General features: G+C 40.5%; 1 protein-coding gene across 3 annotated transcripts in view; it reads right to left on the bottom strand.

Annotated features, from left to right (window-relative positions):
- phka1a (phosphorylase kinase, alpha 1a (muscle)) overlaps positions 1–17,767 on the bottom strand; it is a 53,671-nt gene extending 35,904 nt beyond the window's left edge. For 2 of the 3 annotated variants that reach the window (XM_029754510.1, XM_029754511.1), the window contains exons 1-5: positions 17,274–17,767; positions 1,058–1,216; positions 840–887; positions 431–599; positions 163–245 (exon numbers count right to left, since the gene is read on the bottom strand). In XM_029754510.1, coding sequence (XP_029610370.1) covers positions 163–245; positions 431–599; positions 840–887; positions 1,058–1,216; positions 17,274–17,351 — 537 coding nt within the window. In that variant the 5' untranslated portion in view covers positions 17,352–17,767. Of the gene's footprint in view, positions 1–55; positions 103–162; positions 246–430; positions 600–839; positions 888–1,057; positions 1,217–17,273 lie in introns of those variants that run through there. The other variant, XM_029754512.1, reaches the window with a different exon arrangement.
- Positions 17,768–19,648: the final 1,881 nt, after the last annotated feature.

Genomic DNA, 19,648 nt, shown 5'->3' with positions numbered 1-19,648 from the left:
TATTAACTCCTGTGACAGTTCATAAACACTACATAGAGACTGAAGAGAAACATACAGCCACTTTGTAAGCTGCCTCGATGTAGAACTATGAAGGCATATAACCTCCATATTAACTCCTATGACAGTTCATAAACACTACATAGAGACTGAAGAGAAACGTACAGCCACTTTGTAAGCTGCCTCGATGTAGAACATGAGATTCTGTACCACATCCACCTCATCTTGAGTGTAGACGATATGGAGTCCTGCAGGACAGACACATGAAGCATGGGTAAATACGAGTTCAACAATTATAAAAAAAACGTCAAAAAAAATAAATTTGATTGACTTGTAGTTGGTACGGCAACTGGAGACTCAAAACATGAGGATTAAGTGAGGAGTGGAAGACTTCCTAAAGCTTCATAGAGCAGTCATGGAGTGTCCCCTCTACCTGAGGCAGTCATCTGAGCGAGGAACAGCAGGAACAGAGAGGTAGCGTCCACTTGGAGGTGTCCCCACTGATCGTCCCCCACCACGGTAGCACAGGTCCTGGTGTTGTACTTAGCATGGAGGCAGTCTGTGGTGCTCTTAGTGTACTTAAACTTCTCCACCTTGTCCAGCTGAGTGAGTGAGTGAGTGAGTGAGAGGAAATAATAGGAAAGAGAGAGGTGAAGGGATACAGAAGAGAGTGTGAGTGAGAGTGAGAGTGAGAGTGAGAGTGAGAGAGAGAGAGAGAGAGAGAGAGAGAGAGAAACATGTATGTATTACGCATGTATGAGCCTATAGAATGTCTTAGAATGGCTCATTGTCTTATAAGGTGTTTACATCTTGTCCAGCTAGAACCTGTGCGTCGTACCTACCTGTCTCATAATGCACTGTAGAACACCTCTCATTAGTTTCACCACACTCTGGGGGGGAGAGAGAATAGAGAAGAGGAGAGAGAAGTCATCAACAAGCAGCCATACACCTCCCAATCAGCAGGCAGACAGACCAGAGGACTCGCTAGCCAGGAAGAGAAACAAGACAACTAAGGCTTTGCCACCTGGCACACAAAAAAAAAATCACACACACACAGTACCTGTTCCAGTTCGTAGGCCTTAGCCTTGTCTTCATCTCTGTCTGCATTCTTCCTGTAGGCCAGACTGAGAGCCCAGACAGACAGGATGCTGTACACGTTGTCTCTCACCCAGGCATCAGGCTGATCTCCACTGGCTGGGAGCAGACCTGTGACTGGGTCCTGGGGAGGAGAGAGGAAAGAGGGAAGAGGTTAGGGCTGATCTCCACTGGCTGGGAGGAGATCTGTGACTGGGTCCTGGGGAGGAGAGAGGGAGAAAGGGAGAGAGGGAAGGGGTTAGGGATGATCTCCACTGGCTGGAAGGAGACCTGTTACATGTCAGAGGTTAGAGGGGACAGGTCAATGAGATTATGGTCATACTGAAGGTGTGGTCCCTATAGTGTATTAGGGTTGGGAACTATCCAGATTTCCATTCCTTCATACCGTTTCATACCGTAAACGGTATTACCAGCAGTAGGGCTGGGCGATATATCAAATTCATTCAAATGTATGTTTTACCAAGATATGCAAATGCATGTATCGCAAGAATCTATCTATATATATAAAAATATATATATAAAAAAAGACAACATAAGAACAAGCTGACTTTGGTCACGTCTCCTTCCCTCCTTCCCATTTACACACACACACACACACACACCAAGCTCCTCCCCCACACACCAAGCTCCTCCCCTACACACCAAGCACCTCCCCCACACCAAGCTCCTCCCCCACACACACAGCTCCTCCCCCACACACCAAGCTCCTCCCCCACACACACAGCTCCTCCCCCACACACACAGCTCCTCCCCCACACACACAGCTCCTCCCCCACACACACAGCTCCTCCCCCACACACACAGCTCCTCCCCCACACACAAAGCTCCTCCCCCACACACACAGCTCCTCCCCCACACACAAAGCTCCTCCCCCACACACAAAGCTCCTCCCCCACACACACACAGCTCCTCCCCCACACACACAGCTCCTCCCCCACACACAAAGCTCCTCCCCCACACACAAAGCTCCTCCCCCACACACAAAGCTCCTCCACTCACAACAACAAAGATGGAAAATGAATGCTCAGTTTCTGTCGCGGGCAGAATTGCGTTACCACGTGTGCTTGAGAGATTATTTATGAGACGTGTTAGTTTTCTATAATGCCTGCTACCAGAAGTTGGTCATTATTAGTGAATGTCGATTTTGCATGGTTCTGGTTACATCTGTAACAAAAAGGGCATTTTTATAAAACAGATCAGTGATTATTGCAAAAAAGCAGGTTAAACTATTTTTATAAAATAATTACATTATTAGTGGGTCTTATGATTGTGGAAGGCTTATATTTAGCTTAGGTATAACTTCACAAGCCCTGAATTCATTATATTATTGCTGACTGTTTGAAATGCAGTGCATTTTACCTTTTATTGTACAACAAAGCTTATTTAGAGAAAATGTTTTGTTTTAAATCGAGATATATCTATCATGAATTACCCATAGAATTGAAAATAAAAATAGAGAGATGATTTTGAGGCCATATCGCCCAGCCCTAACCAGCAGCAAACACAATGGGTGCTAGAGCATAGGGCCAGTAACCGAAAGGTTGCTGGATCGAATGCCCGAGCAGACAAGGTAAAAATCTGTCGTTCTGCCCCTGAACAAGGCAGTTAACCCACTATTCCCCGGGCGCCGAAGACGTGGATGTGGATTAAGGCAGTACCCCCGCACCTCTCTGATTCAGAGGGGTTGGGTTAAATGCAGAACACACATTTCAGATGAAGGCATTCAGTTGTACAACTGACTAGATATCCCCCTTCCTTTCTGAACTTAAAAATAAGAAATATGCTAAGAAATGCTAACAAAGGCATTGTGATGTCACACAGGATTTGGAACTTTAGAACCCCTGTCGGCCAATCGTTAAACAGGCTCCCGCCATTCCACTCACTGAGAATTTTGACTATTTGTGATAGTTTGAAATCACAAACAGATCACTGGGGACTATTTGATGGCTGTTAGGGTGAACTTTCTCTTGTTTGTTTCCCCCCCCCACAGTTAACCTGTCTGCAGCCTGACAGATAGGAGACTGTACACGTAACCACAGTTGTTCTCTGTTTCAACATAAAGGCAGGTTTCCTCACTGCACTTTGTCTTCCTCTGTGAGGTTTCAACAACTGCAGTGCTACAGAACTTCTCCACTTTGACAACTGCAGTGCTACAGAACTTCCCCACTTTGACACCATAGGCATTTACTATGAGTCTCTCATCTTTATCAGTTGGGCTATATCTATTACGTGTGTGTGATGGTCTGCCACTAGCACAGTCTGTGTCAGCTCAGCTATCCCCATTAAGACCGTGTCTGTGCCTCGACCTAGGTTGGGCAAAACTAAACATGGCGGTGTTCGCTTTAGCAATCTTACTAGTATAAAGACCTCCTCCATTCCTGCCATTATTGAAAGAGATTGTGATACCTCACATCTCAAAATAGGACTACTTAATGTTAGATCCCTCACTTCAAAGGCAGTTATAGTCAATGAACTAATCACTGATCATAATCTTGATGTGATTGGCCTGACTGAAACATGGCTTAAGCCTGATGAATTTACTGTGTTAAATGAGGCCTCTCCTCCTGGTTACACTAGTGACCATATCCCCCGCGCATCCCGCAAAAGGCGGAGGTGTTGCTAACATTTATGATAGCAAATTTAAATTTACCCCCCAAAAACAACAACAACGTTTTCGTCTTTTGAGCTTCTAGTCATGAAATCTATGTAGCCTACTCAATCACTTTTTATAGCTACTGTTTACAGGCCTCCTGGGCCATATGCAGCGTTCCTCACTGAGTTCCCTGAATTCCTATCGGACCTTGTAGTCATCGCAGATAATATTCACATTTTTGGTGACTTTAATATTCACATGGAAAAGTCCACAGACTCACTCCAAAAGGCTTTCGGAGCCATCATCGACTCAGCGGGTTTTGTCCAACATGTCTCCGGACCTACTCATTGCCAGTCATACTCTGAACCTAGTTTTGTCCCGTGGATCTAAATGTTTTTCCTCATAATCCTGGACTATCGGACCACCATTTTATTATGTTTGCAATCGCAACAAATAATCTGCTCAGACTCCAACCAAGGATCATCAAAAGCCGTGCTATAAATTCTCAGACAACCCAAAGATTCCTTGATGCCCTTCCAGACTCCCTCCACCTACCCAAGGACGTCAGAGTACAAAAATTGATTAACCACCTAACTGAGGAAATCAATTTAACCTTGCGTAATACCCTAGATGGAGTTGCACCCCTAAAAACAAATAACATTTGTCATAAGAAACTAGCTCCCTGGTATACAGAAAATACCCGAGCCCTGAAGCAAGCTTCCAGAAAATTGGAACGGAAATGGCGCCACACCAAACTGAAAGTCTTCCGACTAGCTTGGAAAGACAGTACCGTGCAGTATCGAAGAGCCCTCACTGCTGCTCGATCATCCTATTTTTCCAACTTAATTGAGAAGAACAAGATCAATCCAAAATGTATTTTTGATACTGTCGCAAAGCTAACTAAAAAGCAGCATTCCCCAAGAGAGGATGGTTTTCACTTCAGCAGTGATAAATTCATGAACTTTTTGACGAAAAGATCATGATCATTAGAAAGCATATAACGGGCTCCTCTTTAAATCTGCTTATTTCAGCAGTTGTCCTGAGTCTGCACAACACTGCTGGGACCTAGGATCAAGGGGGACACTCAAGTTTTCTAATACTATATCTCTTGACACATTGATGAAAATAGTCATGGACTCTAAACCTTCAAGCTGCATACTGGATCCTTTTCCAACTAAACTACTGAAAGAGCTGCTTCCTGTGCTTGGCCCTCCTATGTTGAACATAATAAACGGCTCTCTATCCACCGGATGTGTACCAAACTCACTAAAAGTGGCAGTAATAAAGCCTCTCTTGAAAAAGCCGAATCTTGACCCAGAAATTATAAAAAACTATCGGCCTATATCGAATCTTCCATTCCTCTCAAATTTTTCAGAAAAAGCTGTTGCCCAGCAACTCACTGCCTTCCTGAAGACAAACAATGTATACAAAACGCTCTGCTTTTAGACCCCATCATAGCACTGAGACTGCACTTGTGAAGGTGGTAAATTACCTTTTAATGGCATCAGACCAAGGCTCTGCATCTGTCCTCGTGCTCCTAGACCTTAGTGCTGTTTTTGATACCATTGAACACCACATTCTTTTAGAGAGATTGGAAACCAAAATTGGTCTACATGGACAAGTTCTGGCCTGGTTTAGATCTTAGCTGTCGGAAAGATATCAGTTTGTCTCCGTTTTAGGACCACTATTGTTTTCACTATATATTTTACCTCTTGGTGATGTCATTCGGAAACATAATGTTAACTTTCACTGCTATGCGGACGACACACAGCTGTACATTTCGATGAAACATGGTGAAGCCCCAAAATTGCCCTCCCTGGAAACCTGTGTTTCAGACATAAGGAAGTGGATGGCGGCAAATGTTTTACTTTTAAACTCAGACAAAACAAAGTTGCTAGTTCTATGTCCCAAGAAACAAAGAGATCTTCTGTTAGATCTGCCAATTAATCTTGATGGTTGTACAGTCGTCTCAAATAAAACTGTGACTCTTATCTCTTTTAACGAACATATCAAGACTGTTTCAAGAACAGCTTTTTTCCATCTACGTAACATTGCAAAAATCTGAAACTTTCTATCTAAATATTATGCAAAAATGTTTTGCCATGCTTTTGTCACTTCTAGATTAGACTACTGCAATGCTCTACTCTCCGGCTACCCGGATAAAGCACTAAATAAACTTCAGTTAGTGCTAAACACGGCTGTTAGAATCTTGACTAGAACCAGAAAATGTGATTATATTACTCCAGTGCTAGCCTCTCTACACTGGCTTCCTGTTAAGGCTCGGGCTAATTTCAAGGTTTTACTGCTAACCTACAAAGCATTACATACGCTTGCTCCTACCCAGCTTTCCGATTTGGTCGTGCCGTACATACCTACACGTACGCTACGGTCACAAGACGCAGGCCTCCTAATTGTCCCTAGAATTTCTAAGCAAACAGCTGGAGGCAGGGCTTTCTCCTATAGAGCTCCATTTTTTTATGGAATGGTCTGCCTACTCATGTGAGAGACGGAGACTCGGTCTCAACCTTTAAGTCTTTATTGAAGATTCATCTCTTCAGTAGGTCCTATGATTGAGTGTAGTCTGGCCCAGGGCTGTGAAGGTGATCAGAAAGGCACTGGAGCAACGAACCGCCCTTGCAGTCTCTGCTTGGCCGGTTCCCCTCTCTCCACTGGGATTTTCTGCCTCTAACCCTATTACGGGGGATGAGTCACTGGTTACTGGTGCTCTTCCATGCCGTCCCTAGGAGGGGTGTGTCACTTGAGTTGGTTGAGTCACTGACGTGATCTTCCTGTCCGGTTTGGCGCCCCCCTCGTGTTCATGCCGTGGGGAAGATCTTCGTGGGCTATACTCGGCCTCGTCTCAGGGCAGTAAGTTGGTAGTTTGAAGATATCCCTCTAGTGGTGTGGGGGCTAGTGGGAGGGGTTATATCCTGCCTGGTTGACCCTGTCCGGGGGTATCGTCGGACGGGGCCACAGTGTCTCCCAACCCCTCCTGTCTCAGCCTCCAGTATTTATGCTGCAGTAGTTTATGTGTCGGGGGGCTAGGATCAGTCTGTTATATCTGGAGTATTTCTCCTGTCGTATCCGGTGTCCTGTGTGAATTTAAGTATGCTCCCTCTAATTCTCTCGGAGGAGGAGGAGGACCTAAGCCCTAGGACCATGCCTCAAGACTACCTGGCCTGACGACTCCTTGCTGTCCCCAGTCCACCTGGTCATGCTGCTGCTCCAGTTTCAACTGTGCTGCCTGCGGCTATGGAACCGTGACCTGTTCACTGGACGTGCTACCTTGTCCAGGACCTGCTGTTTTCGACTCTTTCTCTGTACCGCAACTGCTGTCTCTAACTCTGAATGATCGGCTATGAAAAGCCAATGGACATTTACTCCTGAGGTGCTGACCTGTTGCACCCTCTACAACCACTGTGATTATTATTTTTTGACCCTGCGTGTCATCTATGAACGTTTTAACATCTAGGCCATGTGCTGTTATAATCGCCACCCGGCACAGCCAGAAGAGGACTGGCCACCCCTCATAGCCTGGTTCCTCTCTAGGTTTCTTCCTAGGTTCTGGCCTTTCTAGGGAGTTTTTCCTAGCCACCGTGCTTCTACACCTGCATTGCTTGCTGTTTGGGGTTTTAGGCTGGGTTTCTGTACAGCACTTTGTGATATCAGCTGATGTAAGAAGAGCTATATAAATAAATTTGATTTGATGGGGCTGTGATATAATGGACATTTTTGGTTACAACAATTTGTCATGCAAATGGCCACAGTTATTGCCATAATAGTCATTTTTGTTGAAAAAGGTTTTGAGCTTTTAATGCATCTTTGAAAGTTAGCTACGACATACCTAATGAATACAACACATTTTGGTGACACCCCTGTCTCAAAAACAAATGGTTTTGACAGCTTGTAACTTTTGGAAATGAAACTTCTCCTTCCGACTGTGCCATTCATTTGGGATTTAAAATGATTAGCAATTTTACCCACCATGTAAAAATGAGAAACTGCTAGGGTAAACTATATCTACTTGCATATGAAGTTGAATCCCCCTTCTCCTAAAATTAAAGTATTATGACGATAATTTTTTGCTCATTGTTACTGTCCATAATTGTGTGTGTGTGTGTGTGTGTGTGTGTGTGTGTGTGTGTGTGTGTGTGTAAGCCCATACAGTCGGTCTAGTATTTCCTGTTCCTATCATGCAGTAGACCTGTACCCACTTTGTATAATTGGAGTGAGTGTGTATGCACTACAGTACCAAAATAAATTATCTAATGACTCTGTCTCTTTGCAACAAAATCTGCAGAGCTGGAAAGGTTGTATCCCCCATATACATAACCCCCATATATAGAACATTCTATTGGTTGCAAGAATTTTGTATCATAATTTAAATGTAAAAATTCAAAGTTTGGATCCGGCATTGTTTTGCGTACCATTTCATAAACAATGTGCCATAGAATCGGTACATCTAAAATCTCTTCCCAACTATTTTGCAATTTATATGGCACAGCTGTCAATTTTTTGGTCCTTAAATGAAACTGGTATACTTTTTTATTCATCACAATTTTCTTTAACCAATTATGGTCTTTAATGCAGGGCCGACAGACAAGTTCCTTACTTTTTCCCCCTTCCACTTGCCTCTTCAATTTTTGCAGTAACGTTGCAATTAGTTGGTTGTAATTTTGAGTAGAGCAGACATTTCCATATATTTGTGTTAGCTGCATGTGTGACGTAACTCCACCAGTACTATTTATGATATAATTTAAAGATTATAAAAGAAAAAGATTTAAAAAAAGGGGAGGTATAATGTTTTTTTAATCTATTACTATATTTGAGTTTAACAACAATATTTGTTGTATGATTTGTTCTGTTTTTTTCCCCTGGTGGATTAAATTGAAATTGCAACCAGCTTTTTATGGCTTGTTTTAAAAATAGTGATATTTGGGAGATTAGTTCCTTTTTAAATAACTGAAAGTGCATGGTTGTAATTTGAATAAAGGGAAACATGTCATTCTTGAACATGGGATGAGACATTCTTACTAATCTACTAGAGAACCAGTTCGGATTTTAGTATAACTTTTGTATGACTGAAGCCTTTAGTGAGAGGTCTAATGCATTAATATTCAATCATTCCTGCCCTCCGAACTCATATTCATTATATAAAATAGTTTAATTTTGTCTGGCTTGCCGTTCCAAATAAAATTGAATATTTTTTTTACTCATATAATAAAAATAAAAAAAATAGGTCACTAGGTGTAGGCAAGACCATAAGCAAACTGGGACATGACTAAAGAGTTAATCAGGAGGACTTTTCCACAAATAGACTATGGTAGCAATCTTATCTATTTTTGCTAACTTTCTATAAAAATGTATTGTAGTGAGATTATTTCTTTCTTTCAGGATATGTATACCGAGTATGTCCACATCACTGTCAGACCATTTATTTGGTAAACTACACGGTAATGTAAAAGTTTCGTGATCCAAAATGTAATATAGTACACTTGTCCTTATTTGGTTGTAATCCAGAGAAGTTAGAAAACGTATCTAGATCCTCTATGAGGCTGTGGAGGGATTCAATTTGTGGATTTAAAATAAAACATGAATCATTAGCGTACAATGACACCTTTGTTTTTAAGCCCTGGATTTCTAACCCCTTATTATTGTTGTTTCTGATTTTAATAGCTAACATTTTGATGGCCATAATAAATAGATATGCCGATAGTGGACAACCTTGTTTTACTCCTCTTGACAGTTTAAATCTTTCAGAGAAGTAGCCATTATTTACTATTTTACACCTAGGGTAACTAACTATACATGACTTTAAACCATTTTATAAGAGATTCTCCTAAATTTAAATGCTCCAGGCATTTATATATAAACTCCAGTCGAACTTTATCAAAAGACTTTTCAAAATCAGCTATGAATAGCAGGCCTTGTTTCCCAGATTTTTCATAATGTTCTATTGTTTCCAGTACTTGTCTTATATTTCTCCAATGTATCGCCCATGTAAAAAACCTGCCTGATTAGAAATAATAATATCCAACAATACCTTTTTAATTATATGCACTATACATGTTGCTAGAATTTTTGCATCACAACACTGAAGTGTAAGGGGACCCCAATTTTTTAAATGGACTGGTTCTTTATATTTCCCACTTGTATCCTGTTTCAGTAATAATGAAATCAGACCTTGTTGAGTGTCCGATAATCTACCATTTACATAGGAGTGGATAAAACATGCTAATAACGGTCCTCTGAGTATATCAAAAAAAGTTTGGTATACCTCAACTGGTATGCCATCCAGGCCTGGATTTTTCCCAGCCTTAAAGGCTTTAATTGCATCAAGAAGTTCCTCCTCTGTAATTTCACCTTCACATGAGTCTTTCTGTAGAGCTGTTAATTTTACATTATTAATAGAAAACAAATCCATACAATTAGCGTTGGTTAGCGGAGATGGAGATTGAGATGAAAACATATGCTTAACGGACTTTGCTTCCTCTTTCAAAATATAATTTGGTGAATCATGGGTGACTCCGACATTTGTAACAAGTTTCAGTAAATTATTTCTGGAGGCATTTCTATGTCGAAGATTTAAAAAAAAAATTGGTGCATTTTTCCCCATATTCCATCCAGTTTGCTTAATTTTTATAATATATTACACTTGATCTTTCTTCAATAACTTCCTCCATTTCTTTTTGTCTTTCCTCTAACTTATTCTGAGTCTCTATGGTACAGTTTTTATTGCTATCTGTTCTGTTAGACCTTCAATTTCCTTTGTTAATATAGACTCTTTTGACCTAAATTGCTTTTGTTTTAGAGCTGAATTACTGAATTGCATGGCCTCTAAAGGCACATTTAAAAGTGTCCCATACAATCTGCTGTACCTATGTTATGTCGGAAAAAGTCAGTAATAAATTATTCTGTCCTAGTTAGAAACAAGTTATCATCCTATAGGCTTAGATAATATTTCCAATATCCTCGCCCACTTGGAAATTCAGTAAGAGTAATACTATCTGATGGTCCGACCGCATTCTGTCCCCTTTCAACACTTTTTAAACTTTTGGTGCCAATGTCAAGACGACTAGCTTGATTGAGCCTCCACCATGTATATCTCACTAGGTCAGGATATTAAGCATCCACCATGTAGAGTGGGGAGAACAAGTATTTGATACACTTCTGATTTTGCAGGTTTTCCTACTTACAAAGCATGTAGAGGTCTGTCATTTTTATCATAGGTACACTTCAACTGTGAGAGACGGAATCTAAAACAAAAATCCAGAAAATCACATTGTATGATTTTTAAGTAATTAATTCGCATGAATTACTTAAAAATCATGAGGGTGATAGTTTTGTAGTGTGATTCCCTTTACGGTCCATTGAGGTATTTAAAACAGTATTATGGGGGGGGGGGAGTCACGTGACCCTTGAACGAAATGGCCACATGAACTAAGTACAACAAGTAGTTTCCAATTCTTAATCTTACCTCCACTTAAAGTTAAAACTCCATTAGCTTTAGTCAAAAAGTCATGGTGACGACAAAAAGGTGACATCTTTACCCGGATTCGAGCAATAGCCGCGGAAAAAGCCTTCAAGAGCTAGCTTCAGAAAAAGCAAGCGCCATTAGCCAGGAGCAAGAGGACCCATCCCCTCCCAAGGCCCAACAACTGCCAACCTCGCACTCTGTCGAAGACATCCTTTCAGAGCTGAGATCCCAATGTACAGAACTCAACATCAAACTAGATGGCATTAACTCTCAGCTCAGCGCGATAGGGGGCAAGGAGACAACCCTGGAAAATGCTTTGCCTGACATCAACAACAAGATATCCAGGCGCCGCGTGTTGATGGTTGAGGCAAAAGGGCGAATCCTATCCATGGAAAACTCACTGGCAGATGGCATGGAAACTAGAGGTCGACCAATTATGATTTTTCAACGCCGATACCGATAGTGATTATTGGAAGACCAAAAAAAGCCGATACCAATTAAATCGGACGATTTTTTAAATGTATATATTTATTTGTAATAATGACAATTACAACAATACTAAATGAACACTTATTTTAACTTAATATAATACATCAATAAAATCAATTTAACCTCAAATAAATAATGAAACGTTCAATTTGGTTTAAATAATGCAAAAACAAAGTGTTGGAGAAGAAAGTAAAAGTGCAATATGTGCCATGTAAAAAACCTAACGTTTAAGTTCCTTGCTCAGAACATGAGAACATATGAAAGCTGGTGGTTCCTTTTAACATGAGTCTTCAATATTCCCAGGTAAGAAGTTTTAGGTTGTAGTTATTATAGGAATTATAGGACTCTCTCTATATACCATTTGTATTTCATATACCTTTGACTATTGGATGTTCTTATAGACACATTAGTATTGCCAGTGTAACAGTATAGCTTCCGTCCCTCTCCTCGCCCCTACCTGGGCTCAAACCAGGAATCGTGACGTACAGCACCCATAACGCAACTCATTCGGTGTCGTACAGCCTCTCTCCACCAGGTGTAGCACTTTATCACCGTTTGAAAACAAGAGAGGGACAGGATAAGAGGGATACCTAGTCAGTTTTTGCGTCATCACTGCAAGCTATCACGACTCTCAAAGCCGCTGTTTACTTCTGAAGATCACTTTAGCACCGACCTAAAAACCCGATTCAAATTCGACACAAACCTTCAAATAGGTATGTAATGACATATTATATAAACTCTTTATAGTGTTTTATTTTAGCCTTCCCTGTAGCTCAGTTGGTAGAGCATGGTGTTTGCAACGCCAGGGTTGTGGGTTCGATTCCCACAGGGGGCCAGCACAGAAAAAAGAATGTATGAAATTGTATGAAATGTATGCATTCACTACTGTAAGTCGCTTTGGATAAGAGCGTCTGCCAAATGACTAAAATGTAAATGTAAATTTACATTTTAGAGGTGATAAGTTGGACAGATCGGGTGAAAAATGCTGTTTTCCCCATACGACATCTCTCTCCTTTTCACTATCACCGCCATTTTTAAAAAGATCCGACGGGGCTCATCGCCTTCTTGAATCATGCAGAGGTGGGCATCATGAAGGTCTCGTCATTGATTTTGTTGGAAAGGGAAGAAATTGTGCTTTACAAATGGTATTGATATTACATTTGATCTGGAAGTATTACGTTTTTTGGCCGCTAAAATAAGGTATGTACAAAAGTGAGTTAGTTAACGTTACGCCCCTAACACGGATACTCCTGCTTTCATGTCAAATGACAACCCTGTTCAATGAGCATTGTGTTTCCTTTGGAGTGCTGGCTGGAAATTATAATTGTACCCTCAACCCAACCCTGGACAAATCATCTCAAGTCCCCACCACAAATCCTAGATCTGCAAAGATGTTGAACTGTCTTACTAAAGAGATGGGACTGATAGATATCTGGAGAGACTAATAGCTCATCTATGGACTATACATACAACTCTAATGTCCATAACACCTACTCTCGTATAGATTACATTTTTATCCCAAAGATTTTCATAAATTCTGCCACGTGTACAATCGGAACCATATCACTTTCAGATCATGCCTTTGCCCACCTCCGCTTTGACCACTGCAAAAACATCTCATGGTCAAAGAGCTGGAAATTCAACACCATGTCATCAAACGAAGCGTTCCATACATTGGTTACTACATGGATAGACAACTACACACAAGACAACAAAGACTCTCCTGTTTCTCCGTCCACAATATGGGACGCTGCCAAAGCCACACTAAGAGGTCATTTAATTGCATATGCTTCCTTTAAGAAAAAAAAATCAATGGAAGCACACAGGCTAGATCTTGAGAGGGAGCTGGAACGCTGTGAAAAAGTACATAAACAATCCCCAGACAGCACCTCCTGGAGTCAACTTAAAGTAGCCAAAGCCAAACTGAACTTGGACTATACTCGGGAGATAAAAAAATAAACTTAACTAAAACAGAAATACCATGAGTATAGAAACAGGCTTAGTAGATTTCTTGCTTACCAATTTTAAAGAAAGAGCAGTCAGAGCGTACGATCACGGCCATCCGAACAGCAGAGGACGAGGTCACATACGATCCAAATAAGATCAATCTAACTTTCATGATTTTTACTGCAAACTATATCATTCTTAGAAAAAACATACAGATGCAGAACTCCATTCCTTCCTAGAGGGAATCTCGCTACCAAAACGATCAGAAACCAACCAAGAAGATCTCAACTCCCCCTTCACTCCTGAGGAGGTCCTGGAAGCAATTATCTCCATGCCACCTAATAAGTCCCCAGGCCCAGATGGATTCCCCAGAGAGTTCTACAAAGCTTTTTGGCTCCAGCTTAGCACTATTTTCATGCCAATGCTGGATGATTTTTGCAAAAATGGAGCTCTCCCAGACTCTATGTACACAGCCCTTATTACAGTGCTGCTATAAAAGACAAGGAGCTTCTATCCTGCTCGTCCTTCCGGCCCATAAGCTTGTTGGATTTCCACTACAAAATAATTACCAAATTGCTCGCCAAAAGACTAAACACACTGCTTCCCAAAAATAATAAAAGCGGACCCAACAGGATTTATTAGAGACAGGTAACATTCATAAGTGATAACATTCACCGTCTTTTTGATATTATTGATCAAGTAAAACGCACAGAAGACACCTGTCCTGCTGGCTTCACTGGATGCTGAGAAGGCGTTCGACAGAATGGAGTGGAGCTTTCTGTTCTCAGTCTTAGAAAAGTTCAATATGGGCCCAAACTTTATTAAATGGATGAAGTCCCTATACTGTCATCCAAAAACCATGGTGACTACTAACGACCTGAACTCTGACAGATTCCCTTTGGGACGTGGCACAAGACAAGGATGCCCGCTGTCCCCCCTGCTCTATTTGTTGGGGGCGGAGCCTCTGACAGAGTTGATAAGGAGCAATCCAAGTATTATGGGTGTTTCTGCAGGCAGCCTTCAGCACAAGATTTCACTCTACGCAGGTAATGTCTTGCTCTACATATTCAACCCTGAGAAATCCCTACCGTGTTAGACACAATTGCTCAGTACGGAAAGTTTTCAAGATATAAAATACATTTTAACAAATCCACTGTTTGCCCTCTCAATCTTACACTCAACAGCTCTATGAAGTCCATTCCAATGGAAGACGCAGGTGTTTCAATACCTTGGGATCTTTGTAAAACCTGATCTGAATTGCCTTTTCAAGGAAAATTATCTCCCACGCCTGGATCGAATCAAGAAAGATCTCCAAACCTGGACCTGCCTCCCAATCAGCTTAGTCGGAAGAATCAATATTATTCGTATCAACATCCTCCCTAGATTTAACTATTTATTTCAGATGCTCCCATGCTATCTCCCAGTTTCCTTTTTCAAAACAACTAACCAAAGCATCACCAAATTTATATGGGGCAATAAAAAAAAAAAACTAGGATCAAGTTCTCCACTCTATCGAAACCTGAATCTAAGGGTGGTCTTGCCCTTCCCTCCCTTCAATTGTACTACTGGTCTGCCCAAATCCACAACATACTAATATGGATCACAGAACAGACAAGAGTCAATGTGGATTCCGATAGAAGCCCAATCCTGTGGTTCATTGCCCCTAAGCTCAATTATATTCATTAATAACTTTAGTGAAGTGGGCAACATGGCCAAAACCTCTGTGATTTACAGCACCCTACTAGCGTAGAGGGACTGTAAGAAATACCTTGGCATTTCCTCCCAAAAATGTTCTCACTCGCCTATAATATACAACCCAGATTTGGAAAAAGCCCTGAGCGATGCCAACTTTCATCTTTGGCATCCTCTACGACCTGTTCAGTCCTGTTTCATCAGAACACCACTACACTGAAATCCTTTCAAGAGCTCTGCAGTGAATTCAATGTGCCAAGATTCAAATTATTATTTTTTTTAATCTTCAAATTAGACACGTAACTTCCTCATTTACTTCCAAGGGGAGGTTTAGAGCTCAGCTGAATGAAGTCGAGACCCTTCTTGCTACAGCACAATCCATCAACGGGAAAATATCATATTACTAGAATTGTTTCTGAGAAAGGGGGATCCTGCTTTACTCATTTGATAAGAATCAGGGAAAAGGACTGTTGTCTGACTATCAATGATGAGTTATGGGAGGATGAGTTATGGGAGGAGGTCTGACTATCAATGATGAGTTATGGGAGGATGTCTGTCTATCAATGATGAGTTATGGGAGGATGAGTTATGGGAGGATGAGTTATGGGAGGATGAGTTATGGGAGGATGTCTGACTATCAATGATGAGTTATGGGAGGATGTCTGACTATCAATGATGAGTTATGGGAGGATGTTTATGACAGGCTATAGTGCTCCTCTACTAATGTAACAACGAACATAATCGAATCTCCGTCATGTTTGAGTGTAGCTTGTTTTTGTAATATTTGACGATAGATTTCTCAAGCCTTATGATTTCTTTTGTGTTGTTTTCCAGATTGAACGTTATGAGTATAAGAAGTGCTAATATATAGTCTTACTTACAGATATTGAATATTACGTTTTTATCTTGAGGCGATCTGCACCGCTGTGTTCAGTCTGCCATCTTGGAGTCTTATAAAACAGGTGATCACTTGACACATTGGAAAGAATTTACAATAAAAGTAAGCAAACTAGAATTCTATTTGGCCCTAAACAGAGAGTACACAGTGGCAGAATATCTGACCACTGTGACTGACCCGAAATTAAGGAAAGCTTTGACTATTTACAGACTCAGTGAGCATAGCCTTGCTATTGAGAAAGCCTGTCTTTGACGGCCTATGTGCACACTGCCCACAAAATGAGGTGGAATCTAAGCTGCACTTCCTAACCTTCTGCCAAATGTATGACCATATTAGAGCCACATATTTCCCTCAGATTACACACATACACAAAGAATTCTAAAACAAATCAAATTTTGATAAACTCCCATATCTATTGCGTGAATTAGGCCGTCATTGTAAATAAGAATTTGTTCCTCACTGACTTGCCTAGTTAAATAAAGGTAAAATAAAATGTTTTTTTTTTTTTTTTTAAATACCACAGTTTGCCATCACTGCAGCAAGATTTGTGATCTGTTGCCACAAGAAAAGGGCAACCAGTGAAGAACAAACATTGTAAATACAACCCATATTTATGTTTGTTTATTTTCCCTTTTGAACTATTTGCACATCGTTACAACACTGTATATAGACATAATATAACATTTGAAATGTCTTTATTCTTTTGGAACTTATGGGAGTGTAATGTTACTGTTAATGTTTTATTGTTTATTTCATTTTTTATTGTTTTTCATTTCGTTTATAATCTACTTCACTTGCTTTGGCAATGTAAACATATGTTTCCCATGCCAATAAAGCCCTTAAATTGAAATTGAGAGAGAGAAATCAATAAGAATAAGTGATACGTCGTTTCAAGGGGAGCTTTTGTGAGCTTTCTCTAAAACCAGTGATCACGCTATGTAAACATGAATGTTCTACAAGCTGGTGTGTGTAACAGTTAACATGTCCCACCGCCCACAGATAGTAGGTTAGTTTAGAGGTTAGAATGGATGGCCCTAAAACAAATATAGCGTTAGCAGAAGGGACAACACATAAACAACCCTCACTTGATGTCGGAGTATGGTTTGATGCACTATCCGGGCATAGTTGTCCAGTTTCACTCCCGAGTTGCTTCGACTTCTCATGTTGTTGGGTTGATGATAATCGTCCGTTTTCGTGGTTGAGCAGAGAAAAGTTCACCCCGAGACTCGCTTCGGCATTAGCCTACTTCACAAATATCTCTATTGTTTGACACGACGAACAACACAAGACGAAGTTTAGAGGCGATAGAAAACTTTAGCTACAATGTAACTCTAAATGTTCTGGCGAGTTACAATGTAGCGTCGGACGAAATAACAAATGTTAAAGTAGTAGTCTTCTACCATCGCTGCACCGCCTCCAAAAGTCCTGATATCGATGAGCGAGTTATGGCTGCACAGAATTAACCCTGTAGGCTGAAATTCAATATCGTCCTAAAAAAGACTACCATCAGCTGGTACACGCAAAGCAACCCACACACAAACTGCTCTGTATTTTAACTGTATCGCGTTTGTTGCTATTGAACTCTTCTTAACTCATGGAACATGGTGTAAACTAAAACCAGGAAGAGTGCAAAACTATTCAAACTATTACACAATCAAACTGAAACCATAACCAAAATAATGTATCCATAATTGATAAAGATATAATTATGGTATAGTCACTGGGATATTTGAGGCGTGTTATTGGAGATATGTAGGGAACTGTTTTGTTTTTAGGTGTCTGCAAGGACAGTGGGACTGGAGCGTTCGACTGTTTTACGAGCAGGTGTATATACAGTACCAGTCAAAAGTTTATTTTTACTATTTTATACATTGTATAATAATAGTGAAGACATCAAAACAATGCAATAAATGTAGTAGCCCCAAAAAAGTGTTAAACAAATCAATATATATTTTATATTTGAGATTGAAATTGTATTTTTTATTTGAGGTTCTTCAAAGTAGCCACGGCTAAGGGCTGTTCTAATGCAACGCGGAGTGCCTGGATACAGCCATTAGCAGTGGTATTTTGGCCATGTACCACAAATCCCAGAGGTGCCTTATTGCTATTATAAACTCCTTACCAACGTAATTAGAGCAGTACAAATATATGTTTTGTCATACCCGTGGTATACGGTATGATATACCACGGCTGTCAGCCAATAGGCATTCAGGGCATTATCACTTAAATATTTTTAAACTGGGCGGTTCAAGCCCTGAATGCCTATTGGCTGACAATCGTGGTATATCAGACCATATACCACCAGTATGACAAAACATATATTTTTACTGCTCTAATTAAGCTGGTAAAGAGTTTATAGTAGCAATAAGATATGTTCAAATAATGATTGACATACTTTCATTAAAAACGTTATTTTGATTAATGTATTCATATCCATAAAAATGATGCCAGATGATTCATGATTTCGACAGGCTGAGAAACGTTGCCTGCCTGTCTGTCTCTTCCCGACTCCCGGTCCCTGCTGTACAAATTCATTACTATGGGACAGCTGGAGATTGAATTTGAATGTTTAAACAATATTGCAAATGTCGGAGAGACAGACAGCAAGGTTTATACAAATCTCCGCTGTTGAAAACTAAATGTTAGTCTAAAAGAAATGTAGGATAATGTGTAGATGTATTTTATAGTGAAGATCAAGTTTATAAATTGCCTGGCTGGGCTGATGAGAAAGTGGATTGCGCAGTCAGATGGAACAGAGTAAATAGGCATTTTAACGTCATAGATTTAGCCGGTGGTAACTTGTGGAATAGACACCGGCTGGAATGCGCTTTTAACCAATCAGCATTCAGGATTAGACCAACCCGTTTTATAAATATATATAATGTGTGTGATGGGATGTGTAGACAATATGGACAGTAGATGGATAGAATATGTAGCATATCTGAAGAATAGCCAATGTACAGCAATAGTTGAATAGGATAAGCCTTGACTAGAATACAGTATATACAGTTGAAGTCGGAAGTTGACATACACTTAGGTTGGAGTCATTAAAACTCATTTTTCAACCACTCCACAAATTTCTTGTTAACAAACTATAGTTTTGGCAAGTCGGTTAGGACATCTACTTTGTGCATGACACAAGTAATTTTCCCAACAATTGTTTACAGACACATTATTTATCATATTACTGTATCACAATTCCACTGTGTTTCACTGTATCACAATTCCAGTGGGTCAGAAGTTTGCATACACTAAGTTGACTGTGCCTTTAAACAGCTTGGAAAATTCCAGGAAATGTGCTCATGGCTTTAAAAGCTTCTAATTGGCTAATTGACATCATTTGAGTCAATTGGAGGTGTACCTGTGGATGTATTTCAAGGCCTACCTTCAAACTCAGTGCCTCTTTGCTTGACATCATGGGGAAATCAAAAGAAATTAGCCAAGACCTCAGAAAACAAAT

The sequence above is a fragment of the Salmo trutta genome, chromosome 5, assembly GCF_901001165.1.
Source record: "Salmo trutta chromosome 5, fSalTru1.1, whole genome shotgun sequence".
NCBI classification, from domain to species: Eukaryota; Metazoa; Chordata; class Actinopteri; order Salmoniformes; family Salmonidae; genus Salmo; species Salmo trutta.
Note: the sequence above shows the minus strand (reverse complement) of the source record. Positions and strands in the feature narration are given on the sequence as shown.